We start from the raw sequence: 25539 nt of genomic DNA on the forward strand, positions 1-25539 counted from the left end.
TGTTGCATGGTAATAAGCATTGGCGCGCTAGATGTACTAGGGGCCTCCTGTGTGGGCAAAACTGGTGTAGACACAGTAGGAGATGATGTAGTATCATGTCTACTCCCCTCATTTGAGGAATCATCTTGGGCAATTTCATTATCTGTGGCAGTACTGTCCTTACTTTGTTTGGACGCTATGGCACAATTATCACACAAATTTAAATGGGGAGACACATTGGCTTTCATACATATAGAACATAGCTTATCCGAAGGCACAGACATGTTAAACAGGCTTAAACTTGTCAATAAAGCACAAAAAACGTTTTAAAACCAAACCGTTACTGTCTCTTTAAATTTTAAACAGAAACACTTTATTACTGAATATGTGAAAAAGTATGAAGGAATTGTTCAAAAATTACCAAAATTTCACCACAGTGTCTTAAAGCATTAAGAGTATTGCACACCAATTTTCAGAGCTTTAACCCTTAAAATAACGGAACCGGAGCCGTTTACAAATTTAACCCCTATACAGTCCCAGCTATAGCCTTTGCTGCGACCTAACCAAGCCCAGAGGGGAATACGATACCAAATGACGCCTTCTAGAAACTTTTCCAGCTACTTTCAGATCCTCACACATGCATCTGCATGTCTTGCTCTCAAAAACAACTGCGCAGTAATGGCGCGAAAATGAGGCTCAGCCTACAACTGGGAAGGCCCTCCCTGACTGGAAAAGGTGTCTAACATAGTGCCTGCCGTTAAAAAACGTTCCCCAAGTTTATAAATGTGAATTATCAGCATAAACATGTATAAAATGTCCAAATAAAGCAATCGATTTAGCCCATAAAAGTGTCTACCAGTTTTATAGCCCATATTAAGCCCTTTATTCTGTTTGCTTGACTAAGAAAATGGCTTACCGGTCCCCATGAGGGGAAATGACAGCCTTCCAGCATTACATGGTCTTGTTAGAAATATGGCTAGTCATACCTTAAGCAGAAAAGTCTGCTAACTGTTTCCCCCAACTGAAGTTACTTCATCTCAACAGTCCTATGTGGAAACAGCAATCGATTTTAGTTACTGTCTGCTAAAATCATCTTCCTCTCACAAACAGAAATCTTCATCCTTTTCTGTTTCAGAGTAAATAGTACATACCAGCACTATTTTAAAATAAAAAACTACATTTAAACAGCAAAAAACTCTTAACCATCTCCGTGGAGATGTTGCCTGTGCAACGGCAAAGAGAATGACTAGGGTGGGCGGAGCCTAGGAGGGACTATATGGCCAGCTTTGCTGGGACTCTTTGCCATTTCCTGTTGGGGAAGAGATATTCCCACAAGTAAGGATGACGCCGTGGACCGGACACACCAATGTTGGAGAAATGATCTATTTTGCCTTCGGGAGTGTATTAAATTGTTTACAAATAGCTCCATTAACTTTATTTTGTCATTTCAAATCGCTACTGTAAAATCCTCAAGGCAGAACCTGGTGCTATCTGCGATATCATCGCAGAAAATGCCGCATGTCTGCAGAAAATGCCGCATGTCTGCAGATAGAGCAGGGCTATTCACACAGATCAGGCTGCACTGTGTAAAAGGAATGTTTGATTTGAGTCATGAATCTACCTAGTCGCTGCAATGCTACACAGTTTTCCAGGTAAAACACAAACAATTTCCAAGGCGCTCTGCGTCTTCCAGCTTGCTCCAGATGCCTACCTAGATATCTCTTCAACACAAAATATCATGGGAACGAAGCAAATTTGATAATAAAAGTAAATTGGATTTTTTTTTTTTTTTTTTAAAAAGGTTTGCTCGGTCTTAATCACAAAAGAATATTTTTGGGTTTTATATCCCTTTAAGGGAAAACCAATTTTGTAGTGCATCATCCCTTAAAATAATCCCAAGCTGCTAACACAATTCAAAAATATATAAATATATTTACTATAAATATGTATAAAATATTTTTCACTGGAAATCCCCTAATTAAAAAGTATATACAGAACATGTTAGCTTTAATACATAAACAATACCTCAGATAAATTAAAGGGACATTAGAGTCAAAATATAAATGCACATAGATTTATTGCATCTTTGAATAGAAACATATTTGCAATATAAATGTATTGGCAAAAATGCTTCTATTAAGACTTATCACTGTTTTAGTGTTAACATTTTTCTCTGCACGTGCATGTGAAGCATAGCTAGATATTCTCAGTGCACCCACATTTTAAATAAAGCAGCTCAGATCATTATTGGGGTTTGTATCAGGTCAGCAATTAACAAATTGAGTCATTACCAGATGGCACAAGCACCTTAGGCTCTCCGAACAAGTGTTGTGTTTAAAATGCTGCTGCACGGTGCATACGTAAATACACTTTTGAAACAGCTATAGCTTCTATTAGAAGCATTTTTGCTAATGCATGTATATTACAAAAATGCTTCAGTTCAATACAGAAATGCACCCACATGGTTTCCAATTTTGGCTGGAATATCCCTTTAAGACCTTTAGAGCTTTCACTAATTGCAAACCCATTCACGAGAATGCTGCAGCCAAATGGCGTCATCACTTTGCTAGAAATATAATTGCAGACTGTCACTGTTTCTAAGCAACTCGTGATTATCCTTCAGAAAACACAGGCAAAAAAAAAACACCACTGAAAATAACTTACTGCATTACATCCGGCCCTAGCTGGTAGGAACAGCTTAGGTACATTTGTAGGGCAGACATCTTACTTTCACTGTTAACCGGGGTACATAGGCTCTAGTTATTGAAAGCTGGTAACACTCTTTAGCACAGTTGTCAAAATAGCCCCATTAGGCGCATTAGTCTAACATGACACAGACTAGTTTTAAAGTGATAAAGACACACAAGTTATATGTAAACAGTAGCTTTATGAATCGTGCTGCTAATGTGCATTTGTTAGGTAAACACGTGCTGAATAAGCTGTGGTCTGAGGCGCTTGGCTCTTTTTTATTAGGAAAGAAGTAAAACCCATAAATATCTGTGCAAACCCTTATACTTGTGTGTTGTACTTTTTTCCTAATAACTCTGACGTTAGAAAGAGCTGAATGCCTCGGACCACAGCTGTATTCGGCATTTGTTTAACTAACAAATAGATCATTCCAAATTTTTGCACGTGTGTAGCTACTACTCAATTAAAAAGTAACAATGTGACACAAAACATTTAAAAATGATACATAAAGGGCATGCAGAACGTTTGTTAACACATCTATCCAATAGTATCTAACTACAAATAAACTCTCAGCACATAAAGTTACGTTACCTAAAGAGATTCTCAGCAAGTGACTCCTCTCTTGCTTGTTGAGTTTGCTCCTGAAAATACATAAACACATTAAATATGCAACGGCTTTTTCATTTGTATACTACCAGGTAAAAGGGATGCCAAGCGTTTAAATGAGCGTGTTTAACTTTTACGAATTGTTAAAATTGATTAAAGGGACATGAAACCCAAAATTTTTGTTTCATGATTCAGATAGAACATACAATTTTGAACAACTTTCCAATTTACTTCTAATATCTAACTTGTTTATTCTTCATGGTATCCTTTGCTTAAAAGGATACCTAGGTAGGCTCAGGAGCTGGCTGCACTTTTTATGTCTATTGTCATTGGCTTACTGATGTGTTCAGCTAGCTCCCAATAGTGCATTACTGCTCCTTCAATAAAGGAAACCAAGAGAATAAAGCAAAATTGATGATAGAAGTATATTGAAATAAGTTAAACATGTATGTTCTATCTGAATCATAAAACAAATTGGGTTTCATGTCCCTTTAACAGACTTATTTGTTTCATCTTAATAATGCTAATTATGCACCATTCTCTGAGGCGCCAACCGCATTACTGTTCATACTTTATACTATTTTCCTGAGTCCACAGACCTTTGCAAAGACATAACAGAAGTAATCATCGCTTATTTGTCCTGCAGCTTCCTATCACTGATTTTGTCTTTTTCCTCTCTCGATAATATCTAGTGAAAAACATGTTTTCATTGCCTGTGCTATTGTTTCTTAGCATTCCTAATTAACTAGAGTTATGGTGGTTTTGTATGCGGAATTCCAAAATTATTCTAAATTTCCACACTTTTTAAATATTTAAAACATTTTTTTTAATAAAAAATGACTATTTCTTCCTGTCTGTAAGCTACAATCTTCTCTGCCTATGTCTTTATTTTAGAGAGGAAAAAACAAATATAACCTGATTCCAATACTGGGGTACTATGTATACAAAAGTATTACAAATGATATAAACCTATCTTTAGGTTGCATGTATAAGCTGTATGATGACACTATAAAGGGACATGAAAAACAAATTTTTCTTGCATGATTTAGGTAGAACATACAATTTCAAACAACTTTCCAGTTTACTTCTATTATCAAATTTGCTTCATTCTTTTGGCATCGTTTGTTGAAGGAGCTGCAATGCACTACTGGTTTCTAACTGAACACATGGGTGAGCCAATGACAATCGGTATATATATGCAGGCACCAATCAGCTCCTAGAACCTAGGTGCTTTGCTGCTCATGAGCTTACCTAGATAAACCTTCCAGAAAAGGATAACAAGAGAAGGAAGCAAATTAAATAATTGAAGTAAATTGGAAAGTTATTTAAAATTGTACGTTCTACCTAAATCCCAAATATCTAACTATGACTTTACTGTTCCTTTAAATACTGCCTAAATGAAACGGTCACATTTTACCTAAATCCAAACCTTTTAAGTCCCAAGCAGTTTGAATAAGGGGTTTTCTACCTGTACTAATTTTTTTTTTTTGATAATTGGAACACACTTGCTGCCATAAAGTGTTCCAGACACATTCATGCTTCTGAACCTACCTACCTGCTTTACATCAATGGATGGCAAGAGAATTAAAGTGATGGTAAAGTGTTGTCTGATAGAATTACTTACGTAGCTCTTATATATGTCTTTTTTATTGAATGTTATTTATTTTGTATATTCCTTTTTAACTTACTGCTTATCTGGCAACCTCTAAATTTGAGGTTTTTTTTTCTAATGGCGACCCAATCAGAAACTATGCCATACGGCTCACTGTTTTCTATGTAATCAGTTAAAGGCATACATGATCACTTTGACTTTCATGCTCAAAGCTTGTACCTTTCAGGACAACACATTAACAACTACGTATAGAACAGGTGGGATCCATCTATATGTCACTACACTACAGAAAAGAAAGTTTGAAGGGACACTGAACCCAAATTTTTTCTTTCATGATTCAGATAGAGCATGACATTTTAATCAACTTTCTAATTTACTCCTTTTACAATTTTTTCTTCCTTCACTTGCTATCTTTATTTGAAAAGCAGGAATGTAAATCTTAGCAGCCAGCCCATTTTAGGTTTAGCACCATAAATAGCGCTTGCTTATTGGAGGCTTACATTTACCCACCAATAAGCAAGCATAACCCAGGTTCTCAACCAAAAATGGGCCGGCTCCTATGCATCACTTTCCTGTTTTTTAAATAAAGATAGCAAGAGAACGAAGAAAAATTGATAATAGGAGTAAATTAGAAAGTTGCTTAAAATGGTATGCTCTATTTGAATCACGAAAGAAAAAATTTGGGTTCAGTGTCCCTTTAATGGGCAGGCGTGAAAAACACAACCGAAAAAATAATATTACAAAAATAACAATTTATGCTTACCAGATAAATTCCTTTCCTTCCTGGCAGGGAGAGCCCACAACTTCATTCCTTACTGTTGGGAAATACATCATCTGGCCACCAGGAGGAGGCAAAGACACCCCAGGCCAAAGGCTTAAATATCCCTCCCACTTCCCCTATCTCCCAGTCATTCTGCCAAGGGAACAAGGAAAAGTAGGAGAAACCTCAGGGTATAAAGGTGCCAGAAGAAATAATAAAAAAAGGGTGCCGCCAAACAAAAATAAATTACGGGCTGGGTTGTGGACTCTCCGTGCCAGGAAGGAAAGGAATTTATCTGGTAAGCATAAATTATGTTTTCCTTCCATAAGGCAGGGAGTGTCCACGACTTCATTCTTACTGTTGGGAAAACTATACCCAAGCTCCAGAGGACACTTAAGGAATAAAGGGAGGGAACAAAAAAGAGGCGGACCCTATTCTGAGGGCAGCACAGCATGCAAAACTTTTCACCCAAAAGTTGCTTCAGCCGAAGCAAACACATCAAACTTGTAAAATTAAGAAATAGTGTGTAAGTAGGACCAGGTAGCCGCCTTACAAATCTGAGCCATAGAGGCTTCATTCTTAAAAGCCCAGGAGGAAGCCACTGCTGTAGTGGAATGAGTTGTTATCCTCTCAGGTGGCTGTCGCCCCGCTGTCTCATAAGCTAAACGGATGACACTCCTCAATCAGAAAGATAGGGAAGTCGTAGTAGCCTTCTGCCCCTTATGCTTCTTCGTATAGATGAGAAGCAAAGAGGAAGATTGTCTGAATTACTTAGTAGCCTGAAGAAAGAACTTCAAGGCACAAACCACATCTAGATTGTGAAGCAAGCGTTCCTTCTCTGAAGGAGGATTAGGACACAAAGGAGGAACAACAATTTCTTAATTAATGTTACAATCTGACACCACCTTAGGGAGGAACCCTAATTTAGTATGTAAAACCGCCTTATCAGCATGGAAAACAAGATAAGGGGGTCACATTGCAAAGCAGAAATCTCAGAAACTCTGCGCGCAGAGGCAATACCCAACAAAAAAAGAACTTTCCAAGATAACAATCTAATGTCAACAGTATGCATAGGCTCAAACAGAGCCTGCTGCAAAACACAAAGAACAAGATTGAGGCTCCAAGGCAGAGCAACAGATCTAAACACAGATTTGATCCTAGTCAGAGCCTTAACAAAGGACTGCATAGCTTAGCGAATCTCTTGTGCAGTAACACCGACAGGGCCGATATCTGTCCCTTCAGGGAACAAGCAAATAGACCCTTCTCCAGTCCATCCTGGAGAAAAGATAAAATTCTGGCAACCTTAACCTTATGCCAGGAAAAGCCACGCTCTTCACACCAGTACAAGTAAGTCCTCCACACTTTATGGTAGATACGAGTAATTGGCTTACCAGCTTGAATCAGAGTGTCGATAACACTCTCAGAAAACCCCCTCTTGGCTAAGACTAAGCATTCAATCTCCATGCAGTCAGCCTCAAAGAATCTAGATTTTGATGAACGAAGGGACCCTGTATCAACAGATCTCTGCGACAAGGTAACCTCCACTGAGGAGATGAGGACATCCCCACCAGATCTGCGAACCACGTCCTTCGCGGCCAGGATGAAGCAATCAGAATCACTGATGCTAACTCCTGCTTGATGCAAGCCACCACACTAGGGAGAAGCGGAAATGGAGGAAAAAGATATACGAGTCTGAACCTCCATGGTACTGATAGGGCATCTATCAGTTCCGCCTGAGGATCCCTTGACCCGAACCTGGGTAGCTTGGTATTGAGGGGGGATGCCATGAGATCTATCTCCGGCGTCCCCCACTTGCTGCATATCTCTGCAAACACTTTGGGTGGATAGACCATTCCCCTGGGTGAAAGGATTGCCTGCTGAGGAAGTCCACTTCTCAGTTGTCCACACCCGGAATCTGGATAGCTGACAGCGTACATCTGAGTCTCCGCCCACTCTAGTATCTGAGATACTTCTCTCATCGCCAAGGGACTTCTCGTTCCCCCCTGATGGTTGATGTAGACAACCGAGGTTATTTTGTCTGATTGGAATCTGATAATTTGGGATGAACCCAGAAGGGGCCAAGCCTTCAAGGCATTGAAGATTGCCTAGAGTTCCAATATATTGATCGGAAGGGAGGACTCCTCCTGAGTCCACAGCCCTTGTGCCTTCTTGGCACCCCAAACGGTTCCCCAGCCGGAAAGGCTTGTGTCCATAGTCACAATCTCCCAGGACGGTCTCAAAGAAGCACGCGCCTTGGGACAGATGATCTGGACAGAGCCACCAAGAGAGTGAGTCTCTTGACAGGTTGTCCAGCACAACCTGTTGAGACAGATCTTAATGGTCGCCGTTCCATTGTTTCAGCATGCATAGTTATAAGGGTCTGAGATGGATCTGGCAAAGGGAATGATGTCTATACAGGACACCATGAGCCCAATCACCTCCATACACTGGGCCACTGAGGGTCTCAAGGAGGCCTGGAGGGCAAGACATGCAGAAGTTAGCTTGCAACGTCTTTCCTTAGGGATGGAGCCCCCAAATCTAATTGAGAGTAAGGGACCGGGAAAAATTTTTTTTAAAAGACGAGGGGGAAAAAGAAGTTCCTATTATTTCCCATTTGTTACTAATAATGTTCGCCATTTTAACTGGCACAGGAAAAGTCAGAGGGACCTTCCTGTCTTCATAAACCCTGTCTAATTTAGATATCTTAGGTTCCTCAGGGAATTTAGCCTCTGGAACCTCTAGCATAGACAGAACCTCCTTTAGATTTAAAATTGAGCATCTGAGTTTTTTATTAAAGGAGGGTTCCGCCGCTGAAGGAGGTTTAGAAACTGAAGATTCCAACTCAGAAAGTTCACCCTCTGAAGCTACAGAGGATAACTCATCCTCGGATAGCTGGGACATAGTAGCTAAATCCGACAAATATTTAGATGACTCTAGGTCAGGAGAACTATGTTTAACCTTTCTCTTATGTTTGCTAGAGGGAGGTAAGGCACTCAGGGCCGCAGACACCGCCGATTGTAACTGTGCGGTAAAGTTCGCAGGAAAAAAGCCCCCGCCAGATAGAGGATTAGTTGAGCTGCGGGGAACTGCATGTAGCGCTGCAAAATCTGTTGGCGCTCTACAAATACCTGTTAATAATAAAAAATAATAATAACTGCATGTAGAGCGGGTAGTGTAGAAAGGGTAGTAATCTCTCAGGATTCCTGAGAGGTAGACAGCTCAGAGGGGCTAATAGCGCCTTGAGTATTAGCAGTCTTGTATCCCTTCTTAGAATTTAGAACAATGCTTAGGCAAATGGAACAAAATTGAGCAGGCGGGCAAACCACGGCCTCATCACAATATAAACAGGAATTATTAATCAGGAGTTTAACCTTCTTATTATTAATAAGGAGTGGAACCTTCTAATGTAGTATCAGAGTCCTCCATAGCTAAGTATATATCCACAGAGGGACAGACAAAAAACAAAACAAACACTTTTATTCAAAAAACTGCACCTTTATAATCCCAATGGCTGGGGCACTCACCACCTCCTAAACCCAGACAGCTAACAGTGAAAACGCTCTTCTTAGGAGTGATGTCCGCAGCAGGATTGTAGGAAAATGAAGAGACCGCACTGTCACGTGGTGCGTAGGACAGGACTTCCCCTGCTATGAAAAAGTTTCTAAGCTATTATGAGCTGCACAACACTCAAAAACGAAAGTGAATCCTGTTTGTTCCAAGCCAAAAGCACACAGTCTATGAGCCCAAAAAACCTCTCGCATTAAAGCAGTAATAAATAACCCCTAGCTGTTTAAATAATCTCCCTGAAGGAGATATTAACCCTTGATCCTATCGAGGCATAAAGAAGCCACACTGTGACCCTGTATAAAAAAAGTGTATATATAAAACGGTCTTACCCTCCAGGATCCATGCTGTGACAGCACAGCCTCTCAAGTGTGACAGTCTTGCAGTGACGCTCTGACATGGACTTGAGTGTTTAACAGCAAGCAGTGAAACTTGTCAACACGGATTGCTCAGGAGCTGTTAGGTGACAGTATGGATGGGTTTGCAGAAAAACTTTCCCTGCATCTCCAGACTCTAACTTTCATCAATACTCTCGCTGAGAGGTTGACATAACTTAAAACTGCAGTCCTTTCTTGAAGGGAACATACCCATTGCAGGACTATCCAAATCTTCTGACACTTCTCTGCCACCTCCTATAGTGATGAAAGGCAAAGAATGAGTGGGGGATAGGGGAAGTGGGAGGGATATTTACGCTTTTGGCTAGGGGGTCTTTGCCTCCTCCTGGTGGCCAGGTGATGTATTTACCATCAGTAAGGAATGAAGTTGTGGACTCTCCCTGCCTTATGGAAGGAAATAATGGTTTAGTTCGTAACTGCATTTATAAGATACTGATAACTTTAAAACATTTTTAATTTACCATCACTTTAAGTAAATTTGATTATGAAAGAACATTTTTTAAGATTGTATGCTCTATCTGACTCATGAAAGAAACACTTGGGTTTTATGTTCCTTTAAATACTTGTGTTAGAGGAAGTATTATGACTAGGGAATTGTGTTTAATGGGAATTTGATACTTTCTGCCACACCAATAAAACTCCTGCTCTAAGAGCACTGCTGCAGCTACGCTGCCACCATGGTAACATCATGTCTAATATTTTAGCAGTAGTGATAATGAAATATTAGACAACCTTCCCAATAAGAATCTTTCAAACTTACCTCCATTTCTTGACGTAACCACTGTTCTAGTTCTGAATTTTTCTTCCTATCATGAGCAATCAAATCAGAACCTCCAATGATGTGGGGAAAACCACCTGCTCCTGGGTATGCCACCTAAAGGCACCAAAACAATAAATTGTGGTGCAAGACAAAAGTAAATGGCAAAAACATAATTTATGTAAGAACTTACCTGATAAATTCATTTCTTTCATATTGGCAAGAGTCCATGAGCTAGTGACGTATGGGATATACATTCCTACCAGGAGGGGCAAAGTTTCCCAAACCTCAAAATGCCTATAAATACACCCCCCACCACACCCACAATTCAGTTTAACGAATAGCCAAGAAGTGGGGTGATAAGAAAGGAGCGAAAGCATCAACAAGGAATAATTGTGCTTTATACAAAAATCATAACCACCACAAAAAGGGTGGGCCTCATGAACTCTTGCCAATATGAAAGAAATGAATTTATCAGGTAAGTTCTTACATAAATTATGTTTTCTTTCATGTAATTGGCAAGAGTCCATGAGCTAGTGACGTATGGGATAGCAAATACCCAAGATGTGGAACTCCACGCAAGAGTCACTAGAGAGGGAGGGATAAAAATAAAGACAGCCAATTCCGCTGAAAAAATAATCCACAACCCAAATCAAAAGTTTCAATCTTAAAATGAAAAAAACTGAAATTATAAGCAGAAGAATCAAACTGAAACAGCTGCCTGAAGTACTTTTCTACCAAAAACTGCTTCTGAAGAAGAGAAAACATCAAAATGGTAGAATTTAGTAAAAGTATGCAAAGAAGACAAAGTTGCTGCTTTGCAAATCTGATCAACAGAAGCTTCATTCTTAAAGGCCCAGGAAGTAGAAACTGACCTAGTAGAATGAGCCGTAATCCTCTGAGGCGGGGATTTACCCGACTCCAAATAAGCATGATGAATCAAAAGCTTTAACCAAGACGCCAAAGAAATGGCAGAAGCCTTCTGACCTTTCCTAGAACCAGAAAAGAAAACAAATAGACTAGAAGTCTTTCTGAAATCTTTAGTAGCTTCAACATAATATTTCAAAGCTCTTACTACATCCAAAGAATGTAAAGATCTTTCTAGAGAATTCTTAGGATAAGGACACAATGAAGGAACAACAATTTCTCTACTAATGTTGTTGGAATTCACAACTTTAGGTAAAAATTTAAATGAATCCTCAAAACCGCCTTATCCTGATGAAAAATCAGAAAAGGAGACTCACAAGAAAGAGCAGATAATTCAGAAACTCTTCTAGCAGAAGAGATGGCCAAAAGGAACAATACTTTCTAAGAAAGTAATTTAATGTCCAGAGAATGCATAGGCTCAAACGGAGGAGCCTGTAAAGCCCTCAAAACCAAAATAAGACTCCAAGGAGGAGAAATTGGCTTAATGACAGGCTTGATACGAACCAAGGCCTGAACAAAACAATGAATATCAGGAAGATTAGTAATTTTTCTGTGAAACAGAACAGAAAGAGCAGATATTTGTCCTTTCAAGGAACTTGCAGACAAACCCTTATCCAAACCATCCTGAAGAAACTGTAAAATTCTAGGAATTGTAAAAGAATGCCAAGAGAATTTATGAGAAGAACACCATGAAATGTAAGTCTTCCAAACTCGGTAATAAATCTTTCTAGACACAGATTTGCGAGCCTGCAACATAGTATTAATCACTGAGTCAGAGAAACCTCTATGACTAAGCACTAGGCGTTCAATCACCATTCCTTCAAATTTAATGATTTGAGATCCTGATGGAAAAATGGACCTTGAGACAGTAGGTCCTGCCTTAACGGAAGTGGCCAAGGTTGGCAACTGGACATCCGAACAAGATCCGCATACCAAAACCTGACTGGCCATGCTGGAGCCACCAGCAGTACAAATGAACGCCCCATTATGATTTTGGAAATCACTCTTGGATGAAGAACTAGAGGCGGAAAGACATAAGGAGGTTGATAATTCCAAGGAAGTGACAACGCATCCACTGCTTCCACCTGAGGATCCCTGGACCTGGACAGATACCTGGGAAGTTTCCTGTTAAGATGAGAAGCCATCAGATCTATTTCTGGAAGCCCCCACATCTGAACAATCTAAAGAAACACATCTGGGTGAAGAGACCATTCTCCCGGATGTAAAGTCTGGCGACTGAGATAATCCGCTTCCCAATTGTCTATCCCTGGGATATGGACCGCAGAGATTAGACAGGAGCTGGATTCCGCCCATGCAAGTATCCGAGATACTTCTTTCATAGCTTGAGGACTGTGAGTCCTACCTTGATGATTGACATACGCCACGGTTGTGACATTGTTTGTCTGAAAACAAATAAACAGTTCTCTCTTCAGAAGAGGCCAAAACTGAAGAGCTCTGAGAATCGCACGGAGTTCCAAAATATTAATTGGTAATCTCGCCTCTTGAGATTTCCAAACCCCCTGCGCTGTCAGAGATCCCCAGACAGCTCCCCAACCTGAAAGACTTGCATCTGTTGTAATTACAGTCCAGGTTGGACAAACAAAAGAGGCCCCCTGAACCAAACGGTGGTGATCTAACCACCAAGTCAGAAATAGTCTAATATTGGGATTTAAGGATATTAATTGTGATATCTTTGTATAATCCCTGCACCATTGGCTCAGCATACAAAGCTGAAGCGGTCTCATGTGAAAACAAGCAAAGGGGATCGCGTCCGATGCTGCAGTCATGAGACCTAAAACTTCCATGCACATAGCTAATGAAGGGAATGATTGAGACTGAAGGTTCCGACAGGCTGAAACCAATTTCAGATGTCTTTGTCTGTTAGAGACAAAGTCATGGATACTGAATCTATTTGGAATACTAAAAAGGTTACCCTTGTCTGAGGAATCAAGGAACATTTTGGTAAATTGATCCTCCAACCATGTCTTTAAAGAAACAACACTAGTTGATTCGTGTGAGATTCTGCAGAATGTAAAGACTGAGCAAGTACCAAGATATCGTCGAAATAAGGAAACACCGCAATACCCCGCTCTCTGATTACAGAGAGTAGAACACTGAGAACCTTTGAAAAGATCCTTGGAGCTGTTGCTAGGCCAAAAGGAAGAGCAACAAATTGGTAATGCTTGTCTAGAAAAGAGAATCTCAGGAACTGATAATGATCTGGATGAATTGGAATATGAAGATATGCATCCTGTAAGTCTATTGTGGACATATAATGCCCTTGCTGAACAAAAGGCAGAATAGTCCTTATAGTCACCATTTTGAATGTTGGCATTCTTACTTAACGATTCAAAAAAATTTAGATCCAGAACTGGTCTGAAAGAATTCTTTCTTTGGAACAATAAACAGATTTTAATAAAACCCCAGACCCCGTTCCGGAAAGGGAACTGGCACAATTATCCCGGATAACTCCAGGTCTGAAACACATTTCAGGAAAGCCTGAGCCTTTACTGGGTTTACTGGAATGCATGAGAGAAAAAAACTTCTCACAGGCGGTCTTACCTTGAAACCTATTCTGTACCCTTGAGAAACAATGTTCTGGATCCAATGATTTTGGATTGAATTGATCCAAACATCTTTGAAAAATCTTAGTCTGCCCCCTACCAGCTGCGCTGGAATGAGGGCCGCACCTTCATGCAGACTTGGGGGCTGATTTTGATTTTCTAAAAGGCTTAGATTTATTCCAGACTGAAGAAGGCTTCCAATTGGAAACCGTTCCTTTAGGGGAAGGGTCAGGTTTCTGTTCCTTATTCTGACGAAAGGAACGAAAACGGTTAGCAGCCCTAAATTTACCCTAAGATTTTTTATCCTGAGGCAAAAAGGCTCCCTTCCCCCCAGTAACAGTTGAAATAATAGAATCCTCCAACTGAGAACCAAATAATTTATTACCTAGGAAAGAAAGAGATAGCAATGTTGACTTAGAAGTCATATCTGCATTCCAAGTTTTAAGCCATAAAGCTCTTCTAGCTAAAATAGCTAAAGACATATACCTGACATCAATTCTAATGATATCAAAAATGGCATCACAAATTAAATTATTAGCATGTTGAATTAGTTTAACAATACTATACACATTAGGATCTGGTACATGTTGCGCTAAAGTTTCCAACCAAAAAGTTAAAGCGGCAGCAACATCAGCCAAAGAAATAGAAGGCCTAAGAAGATGACCTGAACATAAATAATCCTTCCTTAGATAAGATTCAAGCTTCCTATCTAAAGGATCTTTAAAAGAAGTACTATCTGCCGTAGGAATAGTAGTAGTACGCTTTGCAAGAGTAGAGATAGCCCAATCAACTTTGGGGATCTTTTCCCAAAACTCCAATCTATCAGTCGGCAAAGGGTACAGTTTCTTAAACCTTGAAGAATTAAATGAAGTACCCAGACTATTCCATTCCCTAGAAATTACATCTGAAATAGCATCAGGAACTGAAAAAACCTCTGGAATAACTACATGAGGTTTAAAAACTGAATTTAAACGTTTACTGGTTTTAATATCAAGAGGACTAGTCTCCTCCATATCTAATGCAATCAACACCTCTTTTAATACAGAACGAATATACTCCATTTTAAATAAATATGAAGTTTTGTCAGTGTCAATATCTGAGGCAGAATCTTCTGAACCAGATAGATCCTCATCAGAGATAGATAAATCAGAATGCTGTCGGTCATTTAAAAATTCATCGAATTTATAAGAAGTTTTAAAAGACCTTTTACGTTTATTAGAAGGTGGTATAACAGACAGGGCCTTCTGAATAGAATTAGAAACAAATTCTCTCACATTAACAGGAATATCCTGAACATTAGATGTTGAAGGAACAACAACAGGTAATGGATTACTACTAATGGAAATATGGTCTGCTTTTGAAAGTTTATCATGACAACTAACACAAACTACAGCCGGAGGAACAGTTACCACTGTTCGTTGTTTTGTTGTTTACAACAAATGCACTTAGCTTTGGTAGAATCAACATCAGGCAGCAGGATTCCAATAGTAGATTCTGAAACAGGGTCAGCTTGAGACATCTTGCAATATGTAATAGAAAAAACAGCATATAAAGCAAAATTATTAATTTCCTTATATGACAGTTTCAGGAATGGGAAAAAATGCAAACAGAATAAGCCTCTGGAAACCAGAAGCAAAAACAAATAAGGAGTTAAATAATGTCAAAAAATCTGGTGGCAAGTATGACGCCCAAACTGAAAAAACATAATTTATGTAAGAACTTACCTGATAAATTCATTTCTTTCATATTAGCAAGAGTCCATGAGCTAGTGACGTATGGGATATACATTCCTACCAGGAGGGGCAAAGTTTCCCAAACCTTAAAATGCCTATAAATACACCCCTCACCACACCCACAAATCAGTTTAACGAATAGCCAAGAAGTGGGGTGATAAGAAAAAAGTGCGAAAGCATATAAAATAAGGAATTGGAATAATTGTGCTTTATACAAAAAAATCATAACCACCACAAAAAGGGTGGGCCTCATGGACTCTTGCTAATATGAAAGAAATTAATTTATCAGGTAAGTTCTTACATAAATTATGTTTTCTTTCATGTAATTAGCAAGAGTCCATGAGCTAGTGACGTATGGTATAATGACTACCCAAGATGTGGATCTTTCCACGCAAGAGTCACTAGAGAGGGAGGGATAAAATAAAGACAGCCAATTCCTGCTGAAAATAATCCACACCCAAAATAAATTTTAATGAAAACATAAGCAGAAGAAGGTTTCCAAACTGATACCGCTCCTGAGGATGAAGGATCAGGCTTTTGTTCCTTGTTGTGATGAAAAGGAACGAAAACAATTATTAGACCTAAATTTACCTCAGATTTTTTATCCTGTGGTAAAAAAGTTCCCTTCCTTCCAGTAACAGTTGAGATAAAAGAATCCAACTGAGAACCGAATAATTTATTACCCTGGAAAGAAAGGGATAGCAAAGTTGACTTAGAAGACATATCAGCATTCCAAGTTTTAAGCCATAAAGCTCTTCTAGCTAAAATAGTTAGAGACATATACCTGACATCAATTCTAATGATATCAAAGATGGCATCACAAATAAAATAATTAGCATGTTATAGAATAATAATGCTATGAGAATTTATGATCTGTTACTTGTTGCGCTAAAGCTTCTAACCAAAAAGTTGAAGCTGCAGCAACATCCGCTAAAAATATAGCAGGAGTAGAGACAGCCCCATTAACCTTAGGGATTTTGTCCCAAACTCTAATCTGTCAGATGGCACAGGATATAATTGCTTAAAACGTTTTAAAAGGAGTAAATTAATTACCCAAATTATTCCATTCCCTGGAAATTACTTCAGAAATAGCATCAGGGACAGGAAACACTTCTGGAATAACTACAGGAGATTTAAAAACCTTATTTAAACGTTTAGTTTTAGTATCAAGAGGACCAGAATCCTCTATTTCTAATGCAATTAATACTTCTTTAAATAAAGAACGAATACATTCCATCTTGAACAAATACAAAGATTTATCAGCATCAACCTCTGAGACAGAAACCTCTGAACCAGAAGAACCATTATCAGTATCATGATGTTCATTTAAAAATTCATCTGAAAAAAGAGAAGTTTTAAAAGACTTTTATGTATACTAGAAGGAGAAATAACAGACATAGCCTTCTTAATGGATTTAGAAACAAAATCTCTTATGTTATCAGGAACACTCTGAGTATTAGATGTTGACGGAACAGCAACAGGTAATGTAACAGTACTAAAGGAAATTTTATCTGCATTAACAAGTTTGTCATAACATTTAATACAAACAACAGCTGAAGGAACAGATACCAAAAGTGATACACTTAGCTTTGGTAGCTCCAGCACCGGGCAGCGATTTTCCTGAAGTATCTTCTGACTCAGTTGCAACGTGGAACATCTTGCGATATGTAATAGAAAAAACAACATATAAAGCAAAATTTATCAAATTCCTTAAATGACAGTTTCAGGAATGGGAAAAAAATGCCAGTGAACAAGCTTCTAGCAACCAGAAGCAATAAATAATGAGACTTAAATAATGTGGAGACAAAAGTGACGCCCATATTTTTTTAGCGCCAAATAAGACGCCCACATTATTTGGCGCCTAAATGCTTTTGGCGCCAAAAATGACCCCACATCCGGAACGCCGACACTTTTGACGCAAAAGAACGTCAAAAATGACGCAACTTCCGGCGACACGTATGACGCCGGAAACAGAAAAAAAAATTTGCGCCAAAAAAGTCCGCTCCAAGAATGACGCAATAAAATGAAGCATTTTCAGCCCCCGCGAGCCTAACAGCCCACAGGGAAAAAGTCAAATTTTTTAAGGTAAGAAAAAATGATTGATTCAAATGCATTATCCCAAATTTGAAACTGACTGTCTGAAAATAAGGAATGTTGAACATCCTGAGTCAAGGCAAATAAATGTTTGAATACATATATTTAGAACTTTATAAAAATGTGCCCAACCATAGCTTAGAGTGTCACAGAAAATAAGACTTACTTACCCCAGGACACTCATCTACATGTTTGTAGAAAGCCAAACCAGTACTGAAACGAAAATCAGCAGAGGTAATGGTATATATATATATATATATATATATATATATATATATATATATAAGAGTATATCGTCAATCTGAAAAGGGAGGTAAGAGATGAATCTCTACGACCGATAACTGAGAACCTATGAAATAGACCCCGTAGAAGGAGATCATTGCATTCAAATAGGCAATACTCTCCTCACATCCCTCTGACATTCACTGCACGCTGAGAGGAAAACCGGGCTCCAACCTGCTGCGGAGCGCATATCAACGTAGAATCTAGCACAAACTTACTTCACCACCTCCATAGGAGGCAAAGTTTGTAAAACTGATTTGTGGGTGTGGTGAGGGGTGTATTTATAGGCATTTTAAGGTTTGGGAAACTTTGCCCCTCCTGGTAGGAATGTATATCCCATACGTCACTAGCTCATGGACTCTTGCTAATTACATGAAAGAAATATTTTTTTGGCGCCAAAAACGTCTGCAACAAACACGAGCGTCATAGATGCAACTACGTGAAAACTCTCGGCGCCAACTAAGACGCCGGAAATGTCATAACGTCAACAAACGTAATTCTTGCGCCAAAAATGACGCAATAAATTATAGCATTTTGCGCTCCCGCCAGCCTAACAGCCCGCAATTTAGAAAGAAAGTCAATTTGAAAAATTTTCAGGTAAGAAATAATTTTTTCATATGCATTTCCCAAAAATGAAACTGACAGTCTGTAAGAAAGAAATATACTGATTAACCTGAATCATGGCAAATATAAGTATAAAACATATATTTAGAACTTTACATATAAAGTGCCAAACCATAGCTGAGAGTGTCATAAATAAAAGGAAACATACTTACCAAAAGACACTCATCTACATAAAGTAGATAGCCAAACCAGTACTGAAACGAGAATCAGTAGAGGTAATGGTATATAAGAGTATATCGTCGATCTGAAAAGGGAGGTAGGAGATGAATCTCTACGACCGATAACAGAGAACCTATGAAATAGATCCCCGTTAGGATGACCATTGTATTCAATAGGTAATACTACCTTCACATCCCTCTGTCATTCACTGCACTCTGAGAGTAACCAGGCTTCAGCATGTTGAGAAGCGCATATCAACGTAGAAATCTAGCACAAACTTACTTCACCACCTCCATAGGAGGCAAAGTTTGTAAAACTGAATTGTGGGTGTGGTGGTGGTGGGGGGTGTATTTATAGGCATTTTGAGGTTTGGGAAACTTTGCCCCTCCTGGTAGGAATGTATATCCCATACGTCACTAGCTCATGGACTCTTGCCAATTACATGAAAGAAATATATTTATGAAAGCACTGAATTAGTTACATTTTGAGTTGCTGTATCTATTACATAATGTATAAAGCAATAGGTATGCAGACAGCCATCAGGAGCTGTTGCAAAATTAAACCTACTTATATAATGGAAGTCTAAGGGAGGGCAGTGAGCTCTGAAATGAAAGATTTAAAGTGTGATACAACCTAAAAAGAATGACTAAATGTTAGCACACTGTAAACAAAAACTTAACTTATGCTTATCTGATAACTTTCTTTTCTTCTGACGGGAAGAGTCCACAGCTGCATTCATTACTTTTGGGAATTCAGAACCTGGCCACCAGGAGGAGGCAAAGACACCCCAGCCAAATGCTTAAATACCTCCCCCACTTCCCTCATCCCCCAGTCATTCTGCCAAGGGAACAATGAACAGTAGGAGAAATATCAGGGTGAAAAAGGTACCAGAAGAACAAAAAAAAACTCCCAACCTATAGATAAAACGCGAACAGGGAGCTGTGGACTCTTCCCGTCAGAAGAAAAGAAAATGATCAGGTAAGCATAATTTAAGTTTTTCTTCTTAAACGGGAAGAGTCCACAGCTGCATTCATTACTTTTGGGAAAACAATACCCAAGCTATAGAGGACACTGAATGCAAACAAAGGGCGGGTACAGAAGGAGGCCCCTTCGAAGGGCACCCCAGCCTAAAAATACCCAATAAAAAAACTGTATCACTCGAAAAACAAGGGGTAAAAACCGGAAAGGACCAAGTAACTGCCCATCAGTTAAACAACCTGCAAGCCGGCTAGAGACCACTCAGAATCCCTAGAGTCCACTGAGCACAAAGGCCTCAGAGGAGCCAAGCCCCGTGGCTCCCACCAAACGTACCCCCAAACCGAAGGAAGAGAACCTCCCTCTACCCCTGAGGGGGAGAACAGAGGACCCAATAAGAGATCCAAAGGACCACCAACAAGGGTAAGAAGAAACCTCAAAAAGACTAAAGCAAACCCAAGGTTGCTACAAGACCACCGTCCAGGGAAATTAACTCCCTAGAAGGACAAGGACCAGAGAGAAACTCACACCCATGAAAGAGCGATCACAAGGAAGAACAAAAGGTCCACCCTCAGATCCATGACACAGCACCATATGACATATGGTGCCCCAAGGAAGCCGCAAGCTCCCCACTATATCATAGTCTAGCCGACCCAACCGCTAAACTAGTCAAACAAAGGTAGGCTAACTGTCAAAGCAGATTATAAAAAAGGATCTCTGTGAGAATACAGAGTTACCTCTGAACAAGAACTTGCAAGGTCCAGTCTCAAGACAGCAAAGCTGACCCTAAGCCATCGTGGGACACCATCCCACAGAGAAATGCCGAAAAATATCGGCAACAACTCCCATCCAGTAAGAATCCGGACCCTAGAGAGCGTCCAACACCAGCAGCAAAAGGAACCAGTGGAGGGATGGACACCGAGAACCCCCCCACCGAAGGTAGGAGAACAGGATCAACTGAAAAAACACTGTCAAGACAGATCCCCGACCCCCACTCCGGGGTAACGGACCCAGCCCAAAAGGCTGGCAACGACCAAAGACAGAGAATGCAAAATTCTCTGAACCAGACTTCAGGAAGAGAAAAGAGGGGCCTAAGAGGAAACGAAACCCATGGGAGAACAACTCGGACCGTTACTTATATCTGGCATGCTACCACGAAGCTGTGACAGAAAAACTATGTGCTCGGGTTCCAGAACCCCTACACAGCTGCTTTCCCTAAAGAAGGAACACTGCCAAAAAGGAAGATAGGGCACTGAACTACAGCATCCTAGTACCAGAATCCAACCCCATGACCTTGTGCACACAAGGAAGGAAAGAAAACTCGGGGCCTCAGCGGATACTGTGATACTTCCAAAACCTCCCCAAAGGAGGGCAAACTCAAAGGAATCGCATCACCAGCCAGATGCGTGGAGAAGAGGATGTAGAGAAACTGTAAAAACCATACCAATTGAGAAGAGACCATTAGGCCATTATAGCCAGTTCAGTTGATACAACCAACCACAAGCCAATATCCCGGTGCAATAGCTGTCCCTGACGACAAATGTAGGATCCCGTCAGAGACAGTAAAACTAACCGTCAGGCAATTACCAATTCTCCAATTTGAGACAAAACCGACCCCCCTGAAGGGACAAGCGGATGTTCCAAAACCTAAGGGTTGAAACTGAACCGTCCAGGACCGAATCCAGAATCTGGCCCCCGAAACCTCAGGCAAGAGACATGGCCATAAGCCAGACCCTCCAGAAACCAGGACCGGCCACATGATCTAACCCCCTGAGGAACCATCAAGCTGCCTCATACGGAGGAATACACTCTGAGCAGTGCATCCCACAATAGACTCAGACCAAAGAGCCTAAAAAGACATCTTAAAAATAAGAAGATGGCAACCAGCACCCGGAGGTGGATCTGAACCCAGGACCCTCTGTTAGCAAGCCCAAAAGAGCTAGATCTCCTAGAGGGTCGAAGGGCAACACCCCAGAGTCTAAAAACCACCGGAGAAGAAACGTTCCCAAAACGGAAAATTATAACAGACATGAGCTTCTTAAAACAAATCAAACACATCCTAACCGGATCAAATAAAAACATAATTTATGTAAGAACTTACCTGATAAATTCATTTCTTTCATATTAGCAAGAGTCCATGAGCTAGTGACGTATGGGATATACATTCCTACCAGGAGGGGCAAAGTTTCCCAAACCTCAAAATGCCTATAAATACACCCCTCACCACACCCACAATTCAGTTTAACGAATAGCCAAGAAGTGGGGTGATAAAAAAGTGCGAAAGCATATAAAATAAGGAATTGGAATAATTGTGCTTTATACAAAATCATAACCACCACAAAAAAAGGGCGGGCCTCATGGACTCTTGCTAATATGAAAGAAATGAATTTATCAGGTAAGTTCTTACATAAATTATGTTTTCTTTCATGTAATTAGCAAGAGTCCATGAGCTAGTGACGTATGGGATAATGACTACCCAAGATGTGGATCTTTCCACACAAGAGTCACTAGAGAGGGAGGGATAAAATAAAGACAGCCAATTCCTGCTGAAAATAATCCACACCCAAAATAAAGTTTAACGAAAAACATAAGCAGAAGATTCAAACTGAAACCGCTGCCTGAAGTACTTTTCTACCAAAAACTGCTTCAGAAGAAGAAAATACATCAAAATGGTAGAATTTAGTAAAAGTATGCAAAGAGGACCAAGTTGCTGCTTTGCAGATCTGGTCAACCGAAGCTTCATTCCTAAACGCCCAGGAAGTAGATACTGACCTAGTAGAATGAGCTGTAATTCTCTGAGGCGGAATTTTACCCGACTCAACATAGGCAAGATGAATTAAAGATTTCAACCAAGATGCCAAAGAAATGGCAGAAGCTTTCTGGCCTTTTCTAGAACCGGAAAAGATAACAAATAGACTAGAAGTCTTACGGAAAGATTTTGTAGCTTCAACATAATATTTCAAAGCTCTAACAACATCCAAAGAATGCAACGATTTCTCCTTAGAATTCTTAGGATTAGGACATAATGAAGGAACCACAATTTCTCTACTAATGTTGTTGGAATTCACAACTTTAGGTAAAAATTCAAAAGAAGTTCGCAACACCGCCTTATCCTGATGAAAAATCAGAAAAGGAGACTCACAAGAAAGAGCAGATAATTCAGAAACTCTTCTGGCAGAAGAGATGGCCAAAAGGAACAAAACTTTCCAAGAAAGTAATTTAATGTCCAATGAATGCATAGGTTCAAACGGAGGAGCTTGAAGAGCTCCCAGAACCAAATTCAAACTCCAAGGAGGAGAAATTGACTTAATGACAGGTTTTATACGAACCAAAGCTTGTACAAAACAATGAATATCAGGAAGAATAGCAATCTTTCTGTGAAAAAGAACAGAAAGAGCAGAGATTTGTCCTTTCAAAGAACTTGCGGACAAACCCTTATCTAAACCATCCTGAAGAAACTGTAAAATTCTCGGTATTCTAAAAGAATGCCAAGAAAAATGATGAGAAAGACACCAAGAAATATAAGTCTTCCAGACTCTATAATATATCTCTCGAGATACAGATTTACGGGCCTGTAACATAGTATTAATCACAGAGTCAGAGAAACCTCTTTGACCAAGAATCAAGCGTTCAATCTCCATACCTTTAAATTTAAGGATTTCAGATCCTGATGGAAAAAAGGACCTTGTGACAGAAGGTCTGGTCTTAACGGAAGAGTCCACGGTTGGCAAGAGGCCATCCGGACAAGATCCGCATACCAAAACCTGTGAGGCCATGCTGGAGCTACCAGCAGAACAAACGAGCATTCCTTCAGAATCTTGGAGATCACTCTTGGAAGAAGAACTAGAGGCGGAAAGATATAGGCAGGATGATACTTCCAAGGAAGTGATAATGCATCCACTGCCTCCGCCTGAGGATCCCGGGATCTGGACAGATACCTGGGAAGTTTCTTGTTTAGATGGGACGCCATCAGATCTATTTCTGGAAGTTCCCACATTTGAACAATCTGAAGAAATACCTCTGGGTGAAGAGACCATTCGCCCGGATGCAACGTTTGGCGACTGAGATAATCCGCTTCCCAATTGTCTACACCTGGGATATGAACCGCAGAGATTAGACAGGAGCTGGATTCCGCCCAAACCAAAATTCGAGATACTTCTTTCATAGCCAGAGGACTGTGAGTCCCTCCTTGATGATTGATGTATGCCACAGTTGTGACATTGTCTGTCTGAAAACAAATGAACGATTCTCTCTTCAGAAGAGGCCAAAACTGAAGAGCTCTGAAAATTGCACGGAGTTCCAAGATATTGATAGGTAATCTCACCTCCTGAGATTCCCAAACTCCCTGTGCCGTCAGAGATCCCCACACAGCTCCCCAACCCGTGAGACTTGCATCTGTTGAAATTACAGTCCAGGTCGGAAGCACAAAAGAAGCCCCCTGAATTAAACGATGGTGATCTGTCCACCATGTTAGAGAGTGCCGAACAATCGGTTTTAAAGATATTGTTTGAGATATCTTCGTGTAATCCTTGCACCATTGCTTCAGCATACAGAGCTGAAGAGGTCGCATGTGAAAACGAGCAAAGGGGATCGCGTCCGATGCAGCAGTCATAAGACCTAGAATTTCCATGCAAAAGGCTACCGAAGGGAATGATTGTGACTGAAGGATTCGACAAGCTGCAATCAATTTTAGACGTCTCTTGTCTGTTAAAGACAGAGTCATGGACACTGAATCCATCTGGAAACCCAGAAAGGTTACCCTTGTCTGAGGAATCAAAGAACTTTTTGGTAAATTGATCCTCCAACCATGATCTTGAAGAAACAACATAAGTCGATTCGTATGAGATTCTGCTAAATGTAAAGACTGAGCAAGTACCAAGATATCGTCCAAATAAGGAAATACCACAATACCCTGTTCTCTGATTACAGACAGAAGGGCACCGAGAACCTTTGTAAAAATTCTTGGAGCTGTAGCTAGGCCAAACGGCAGAGCCACAAACTGGTAATGCTTGTCCAGAAAAGAGAATCTCAGGAACTGAAAATGATCTGGATGAATCGGAATATGCAGATATGCATCCTGTAAATCTATTGTGGACATATAATTCCCTTGCTGAACAAAAGGCAAGATAGTCCTTACAGTTACCATTTTGAACGTTGGTATCCTTACATAACGATTCAATATTTTTAGATCCAGAACTGGTCTGAAGGAATTCTCCTTCTTTGGTACAATGAAGAGATTTGAATAAAACCCCATCCCCTGTTCCTGAACTGGAACTGGCATAATTACTCCAGTCAACTCTAGATCTGAAACACATTTCAGAAATGCTTGAGCTTTTACTGGATTTACTGGGACACGGGAAAGAAAAAATCTCTTTGCAGGAGGTCTTATCTTGAAACCAATTCTGTACCCTTCTGAAACAATGTTCTGAATCCAAAGATTGTGAACAGAATTGATCCAAATTTCCTTGAAAAAACGTAACCTGCCCCCTACCAGCTGAGCTGGAATGAGGGCCGCACCTTCATGTGGACTTAGAAGCAGGCTTTGCCTTTCTAGCTGGCTTGGATTTATTCCAGACTGGAGATGGTTTCCAAACTGAAACTGCTCCTGAGGATGAAGGATCAGGCTTTTGTTCTTTGTTGAAACGAAAGGAACGAAAACGATTATTAGCTCTGCTTTTACCTTTAGATTTTTTATCCTGTGGTAAAAAAGTTCCTTTCCCACCAGTAACAGTTGAAATGATGGAATCCAACTGAGAACCAAATAATTTGTTACCCTGGAAAGAAATAGAAAGTAAAGTTGATTTAGAAGCCATATCAGCA

General features: G+C 40.0%; 1 protein-coding gene across 1 annotated transcript in view; it reads right to left on the reverse strand.

The window, feature by feature from the left end:
- Positions 1–25539, reverse strand: part of NBN (nibrin) — a gene marked incomplete in the record, with an annotated part of 346156 nt that overhangs the window by 13074 nt on the left and 307543 nt on the right. Inside the window, 2 exon segments of the mRNA XM_053715908.1 lie at positions 3259–3308; positions 10365–10478. Coding sequence (XP_053571883.1) covers positions 3259–3308; positions 10365–10478 — 164 coding nt within the window.

Source organism: Bombina bombina, chromosome 5 (assembly GCF_027579735.1).
Source record: "Bombina bombina isolate aBomBom1 chromosome 5, aBomBom1.pri, whole genome shotgun sequence".
In the NCBI taxonomy this organism is placed as follows: Eukaryota; Metazoa; Chordata; class Amphibia; order Anura; family Bombinatoridae; genus Bombina; species Bombina bombina.